The 7,401-nt window shown below is 44.9% G+C and overlaps 1 protein-coding gene across 1 annotated transcript; it reads left to right on the forward strand.

Moving 5' to 3' along the window:
- The first annotated feature begins 2,721 nt into the window (after nucleotides 1–2,721).
- Nucleotides 2,722–7,013, forward strand: LOC146175429 (neprilysin-3-like). The gene is made up of 2 exons (XM_084580758.1): nucleotides 2,722–2,847; nucleotides 6,666–7,013. The coding sequence occupies exons 1-2, from the start codon at nucleotides 2,722–2,724 to the stop codon at nucleotides 7,011–7,013; spliced, it is 474 nt and encodes a 157-aa protein (XP_084436884.1).
- Nucleotides 7,014–7,401: the final 388 nt, after the last annotated feature.

A 7,401-nucleotide genomic window follows, 5' to 3' on the forward strand; every position in this document is an offset into this window, starting at 1 on the left:
CCGGAATAAAAATTAACAACAAGATTTCGATGACACTGTTCTATGGTAACTATCTTCGGTAAGCGTGATTCCATTCCCTAAACGGTAGGAGCATTTGAGTACTTCACCTGGCGACAAATAGCGCAATGGATGAACACTACTTATCTCAGCACTGAAACATCATCTGTCCGAATCCTTTGAGTGTAAATTTTTTCTGATTTTCTTTTACAATTCACAACATTCAAATAAATTGCAATTATCACTCCCGGAATGTGTTCCCCTTTAGATTGAATCATGTGATATTTTTAACTCTCAATAGCCACAAAACCAGCTGGGAAGCCAGGAGCTGATAGTATTACAACGATTACACTATGAAATTACCTTCACCGCAATCATTTTCTACCTTCAGTGAGTGTATGTTACCTTCAGGTTGCGTTAAAGGGATCCTCTCAGCAACAATCACCGTTCAACTCGCTGAGAAACAACCACTGAGGAAAAAGAAGTAGCGGTATCCTACTCTTGAGAGGACGGAATTGCGCCTTTAGTAACCTCAATTTTTTGATGCGCAACAGAACAAAGCATCCGTTTCGACATTGAAGAATTCGAAGTTATTAAACTTCGCTCTTAAAGAAATTTGGAATATGCATAAATCCTAATCAGGTGAAACGAAGTGGCGTCAGTGTGCTGTGCGATGTCAGCGCACGTTAAAGATTCCCCAGGTGGTCGAAATTACTCCGTAGCCCTCCACTACGGCTCCCCTTTCTGTCTTTCCACTTTCACTCCCACCTTCACCCCTTCCCTTACGGCGCGGTTCAGGTGTCCACATAGCAAGTGTGACAGATACTGTGCCTTTCCCTTCCTGTGAAACAATTATTATTATTATTATAAATCCTAACGGTGTATCGCCGCCAACGTGGCTTGGCTGCTTCGACAGCCCGCGCCTTTTTTTTCCTTTTTTTTTTTTCGGTTCAAATGTCATTCGAGTGGCGTATAGAAGGAGACCGTTAACGCTATTTTCTTATGAATTTACTTTTACATATTGCAGATCCACCCGGAGCTTTTTCAGGAGGGGAGGAGGGGTAGCTTCATATTTTAAAAAAACAAAATATGCAGAGAAACTTAGAGCGGGAATCGAATACTCAAGCAAAGCCGAAACAAACTAATATTTGAATGCTGTACGTCAAGATAGTAAAGACTAACTAGCTAATTTTTAATTATTGCCTTGAGCTAAAAAGTTTAAATGCAGAAAATATACATGGTCTCGAAAAACGTACGTATGTGTGTATCACAACATCCGAGCTGAACCCGGTCATGTACGTAATGGCGGCCGTGTGACGGCCGTCTGTAGGAACAAGTCACAGGCAGCACAATGTAGATAAAAAACAGGCGTCGTTATTGAGATAACGTCTGCGGAAATCCAAACCGGTACTAACTTTATCGACGTTGTGAGCGAGAACAGACCAGCATGCCTCTGATCGGTGATGTTGGACAGCTTACACGGCCGGGCAGTGCATGGTCGACTGGGTGTGTGACGTCATGAGGTCACGTGATATGGCTTAGTTAGCAGGAGCGATAAACTCAAGTACCTTCTTTGAGGATCGAGGGTGAATATGGGAATTTAGCCCTCCGGGACCATTGCATCCTTAATTACTGTGGATACGTTAATCCTAGTTCACGCAGGCCTGACTGCATGACTTAATTAGACCAGGGGTTTAAGTCAAGAGGTCTTGGGCATGTGAACGTTTGCGAATCTAAGCTTAAAAGTAGGATAACGAAGCCATAAATTGAGGAATTATTTATTGGGCAAGCAGAATAAGGCACATTCTTGAACGCAAGGGGAGTCATTAACTCTTCGCCGCAATACTCTTCAAGGAGGAGCGCCACCCAAACTTTTCTTGTTCTCCGGCGAGTGAACAGGATCTTCTGATATCCACGAAAAAATACCGTCGGTTCCCAAAGTGCGCCAGAAATTGGTCGAATGTTTTGCCATCTGCATTAAACAAAGTTTTCCTTTCACTGCTCGCCTGCTCCTTGGGTTTCATATAATCGGATAGATCTCCCTTGTAGCTGTCCTGGTAACCATAAACATCCTTGACCGCCTCCAATTTACATTACATTAGGTCCGAAATTTTTTTTTTCTTTTCATTCCTTCCGCCGACTGTGTGCTCCCGACTGCAGCTGGTTGGGGGCGGCAAAACTGGCAAGGAAAAACGGCTGAGAGAGTTCAACTGGAAAATAAAGCTGTCAAGTTGCTTCAGGGCTGCTCCGTTGGATTAATTGAGCATTCGATGAGGTTTACCTTTTGAAATGTGAACCGCTCATGCGCTGAGTCCCTGTCGTGTTCCTTTCTTTTAGAGCAGCGAAACATCTAATTTCCCGCAGCCAAAGCAAATTATCGAGCAATGATTACTGGCTCTTGCACTATAAAATTCGAACTTGCAACGTTTTCCTAGCCAATGGTTTGCTGCCTCAAACCCACAATCTACTAGATCGGCGCTACTGAGAGAACAGACCGAAGTCCCTGAATAAGCAGTGCAACGCTGCAGCCGTTATCAAATGCTTCGAAATTGAGATGAGTGTGTAGATAATTAACATTCAGAGGTCACGTTCGTACTTTGTGCATTTTTCATGCACTTTAGGTCTTAAGATGTTTATCTCTCTCCTGTGACCTGGGTGTGATTCAACCCCGAAAGGTCAACTTGACGCCATACATTTTGTTTCCAGGTCCTTGGCCATGAAGTAATGCATGCCTACGACGTCTATGGCATCACAGTAGACGAAACGGGCCGGCGAGTCAATCACGAGAACACGACGACAATGCAAGAGTACATTAGAAGAGTGCTCTGCTTGCGCTCTACATACGAACAGGTATGTATGCGTAACGCTAGGTGACCACCTGCAAACTCTAGCTTTTTATACGCGGGCGTCGTTAACCAAATAATTCAGTACTTTAACAATACAGTTTTGTAGCGAAAACTACACAGACCACGAAATTGCGATTTCGCTGTGGTGGTGCTCCGAGGGGGCACAGAATTACATTGAGCCGTTGCCTAGCACCCAGTGTAGCTGGCAGACGTCGGTGCTTGACGCGGAGCCGCCGCCGCTGTTTGGCATGACGTCACACCGTTTGCCTCATCGTTGCGCTCGCCTTCGCTCGCTTCGCCAGATGTGTCGCATGCCTGATAACTAGTTCTAATTAGCGACGCCATCACATGGCGACGTCATGACCAGATGTGATACCATCATGACGTCACATCCGGACATTTCTAATAACCGGAAGTGATAATGACGTCACATACGGTCCTGACGTCACGACTAGTGATAACGTCATCAGAAGATTCACGCATATACGAAGTTGACCTCACCGGGCGTTCGATCCAGGCGTCCGTGACCCTTACATTTGGCGCTTCCTCGAACGGCGCACCACAGAGCATAAGAATTACACACAGCACAGCCGGCATCAGCGGCGTTTCAAATTGGGTGACAGCAAAGGAAAGGTTCAATATCTGCAACAATTCTGCGCGGACACCTTAACCGAGCTGTAAGGAAAATGAGGAAGGTGGCAGTGAAAATAGAGAAAGAGGTGCCGTAGTGGAAGGTTTCGACCACTTCGCCACAGACACGCTTTCGCCTCATCTCACTTGAGTAGTCCAAAGTGGTTCTAGAAAATTTTTTTTTTATCATCACGTAAGAGTACCACTCAGAGGACAACTCAGAGGGCTATGGAACGAAAAATGGCAGGGTTAGGGGTAACAGACCCCGCAAAGACAGCCGAAAAAGCAGTTATGACACCTCTCTGTCATTTATTCCCGATGACGCAGTCTTTCTCGGGGCGGCTAACCGCACACTAGGCTTGTCTGACAACGTTTTCGGTCACTTCATCGGCCCATACACAGCGCTCAAACAAGCTTCGCCAGTGAAATATCGCGTAGCCCCTCCTATCTCTGGTCGTCGCTGTAATAAAACTGAGATTGTGCACACGTCTCCCTTCAAGCCCTTCGCTCGCCGTCCCTCTTCCCTTAGTGCCTGCGACCAGAATGGCCGCTTTCGTTCGTCGAGGGGTGGGGAGAAGGGAACGAGTGTGAGCACGCTTCGTGAACATCATCCACATCTGGGATTATTCATCATCGCCCTTCGTTTGACGTAAAAAATAACCTTACCGGTTAATGATCATCACAAACGTCATTTGGTGTGACCGATCTTCGACGTCATTGTTCCAATACCAAGCAAGCTCGGACGTTCAGCTTAAAATATTTATTGCACTACATCAAGTCCTGGGTAAGCTTTGTGCACTGGCATGACTGCCATTGTCTTTATCATGATGGTATAGGCTAGTTTTCTTCGATTTAGTCAAAATGGTCCTTGCGTTTTCGATTCCTCACAACATCCGACTCGTGCAAGACACACAGACGGAGTGCTGTTGTAGCATTTTCAAGCTCTGTCGTTGAAGGCTCCGTTCCCGAGAAAACCCGGAACCGGTATCCTTGGCGCTGTAAGCCAAAAATCACGGGAACGGCTCTGCCAACTTGCGACAGTTGGTGGGTGACATTGAAGGGCTACGGCCACTTAATGTAGCCGCACTAGGTGGCAGTGTGATGCATGTCGCCGAGTTGTGCGACGTACCTAAACCACATGACGAGACCTATTTGGCAAGCGCTACCGGCTCGGGTTCTTCGCCTCTGAGGTGGGAATAGAGCCTTCCAGGAAGCTTGAATGTCCTGTCAGATAGGCTGCTTCTGAGGCATGCGGCACGTTCAGGAGGCTGTGTTAAACCGGGTCTTTACATCTACGTAGGGCGATATAAAACCATGAACGATACAGTTGTGCGCTTATAATCATGTGTGTGAAATAACAGGGCACAAACAAAAAGTATAATTTATTTATTTATTTTATTAATTCAGTGATTGTGTGGGCAATACATGGTACTGCCCGTGGGGCAGGACAAAAGGAGGTAATTAGTCTCCTGACGAGGTCCTGGCCCCACTGGGCGCAACAGCAGCGGGTACAAAGTACAGGCAATGCACATGCAACTACATACAACAATCTTCACCGTATATAACTACACATGAAACAAAAACACCAAGTTAAAAACTATCACCAAAGTACAAAATATGCATTCAGACACGTGCCAAGAACAAAACATAAGGAAATGTAACAACAGTTATGAAACTCTGGAACAATGTAAAGGAATAGCACAATACATTTCGATTTCCCATCTACTTTAGTCATGTATTTGGTTTTCTATTGAAGTGAAAATAGGTTTTATTCGCCGTTTGAAAGTTGGCAGACTTCTACTTGTTCTTGCGATATCAAGTATGTCTGGGTAATTATTACATAGTTTCTTGATTTGATGATCAATTGTGTGTTTAGCATAATTAGTCCGAGAGTAGTAAAGTGGCACTAGCAGACAGGATTCGCAAGATTCCTAACAAACTACAGCCGCTAAAGCTTTGAGGCATGTTTAAATGTGCAGCGTGAGTATCAGCCTTAATTTTAACAAACCTTGTACAGTCGTGCAATTACCGCGCAATATCATTCATCTAAACTGGCGAACACCTCAAAATGCGTACATGTGTTTACAATTTATTTACGATCTCAACACTACTTTTTTCTTGTTATTATAAATATGATGGTAATATGTTGCAGCCTAGAAAATTTGGGAACACACATGTCCAAATCAAATTTACTTACTGCAAAATCTCTGTCCTGGTTAGAAAAACGGAAACCATCGTTCAATCACAAAATTATTTCTATTATTTCAAGGATTCCAAAATAATAATTGCACCCGTACAATCTGAATTTTCGACACAAGGATAAGACTTCCGAAGTCTCCCTGACAGTCCTAATAATTCTGCAAAAAGGGGCCTTCAATTATGAGTAAAGAGTAATATGCGGGATATTTAAACACACAACTTATCATTTTGACACTTCGACGATGTTTAGGCAGTCGCCGTTCCACGTGATCTGGCGCAGTGCGTTAAATGGCGCAATCTGCACTTAGCCACAAAAGATAAAGTCTACCGCATTGAACCGCAAAATAATGGACCGTTGAATCTTTTGTAGGGAAAGTGGCGCATTGTGACAAGATATCCAAGAGGGGAACGAATAACGATGGCTATGAACCAACTGTATCACGACTGTGCGTGCGCCTCATTCTGAGAGAAAAGAACGTGAGGTCAAAAAAGTTTTGCGCGAAGGTTACCTCATCTAGGAAGGCACGCATGCTTTTCAACATTTCTACCTTATGCTTACAAAGGGACAATACAAAAACGTTTTTCAATAGGCAGCCTTTGTCCGCCTTTTATTGTACGTCAGTTGCGATCACCAGACATCTAGTATTAAAGAAATGCCTTCTTGCGATAATCGCCTGCTGTTAGAGTCTCGAAGCAAGCAATTCTGTTTCATTTCATTTAATTGTCAACTGTGTCAAATATTACTGTCGAATGTCAATGCGTCAAACGTTACTTGTCAAATACTTAACGATGGCTTATTAACAATACTAATTAATACTAATTTTGCCTTAAATTACCGGACCTATTTTACAGTTATACAGCAACCTTTATTCACAAAAATGGCAGCACTCACAACAAAATGCTTTCGTGTAAACCGCAAGCATGTATGTTAGGTGCCCCCATCAATTGTATTTTTTTTTTTGCCTTGTGACTTCAATATCGCACCAGGTCGAGGCGAGTGCACGGGCTAGAATGGCGGATGACACAACGGACTCCGAGGGCTTCGCCGACTATGCGGGGATTCTCCTGGCCTACGGCGCGTTCCGGCGTCTCCCGATGGCCGAACGCACCAGAGTTATTCCGAGCATCGGCCTCGATGCCGAGCAGACATTCTTCGTGTCCCACTGCCTCAAGTGGTGCAGCCCAGACAAGCAGAATCAACGTCGTTCGAGCGGCGGCCGGTACTGGCACAGCCGGACGCGTTGCATGGGACCCCTTCTCAACATGCCCGAGTTTGCAGCCGCGTTCTCCTGCAAAGCGGGCGACCGCATGAACCCCGCGAACAGGTGTCCTTTCTGGTAGCATTCCTCGCGAAGTGGCTGCAAGCTAGTCGCTACATTCATCCAATTTAACACCTAATTTGGATAGCCATGTCTTTTTTGCGCGGACTAACGAACAACAACACCGCTATGGTCTAAGTGGCTGGGCTGATTATAACTTGGTCGTTTCTTTGAACGAAAAGATTTTCTCTACGCTGGTCTTAACCTTACCAGCTCCATGGCCTTCCTCTCCGCTCAAATATATGTCGGCTCTTTAATTTTTTGAGCGTCTTATTACCGGTGCTAAAAGTATTGACAATTGGTACCGAATTCTGCGGACTTGAAAACAGCAGCTGTGGTGCGGAACGCTTGTGTGTGTTTATTATGTTACACAGCTGTGTGGTGTTCTAATGTGGACATGTTGAACATAA

This window comes from Amblyomma maculatum, chromosome 10, assembly GCF_055883805.1.
Source record: "Amblyomma maculatum isolate TAMU_Amacu chromosome 10, ASM5588380v1, whole genome shotgun sequence".
In the NCBI taxonomy this organism is placed as follows: domain Eukaryota; kingdom Metazoa; phylum Arthropoda; class Arachnida; order Ixodida; family Ixodidae; genus Amblyomma; species Amblyomma maculatum.

Coding starts and splice junctions, on each gene's coding strand:
- LOC146175429 (XM_084580758.1), top strand. CDS start 2,722: ATGCATGCCTACGACGTCTATGGCATCACAGTAGACGAAACGGGCCGG. Junction 2,848..6,665: donor TGCGCTCTACATACGAACAG/GTATGTATGCGT, acceptor CACCAGGTCGAG/GCGAGTGCACGGGCTAGAAT.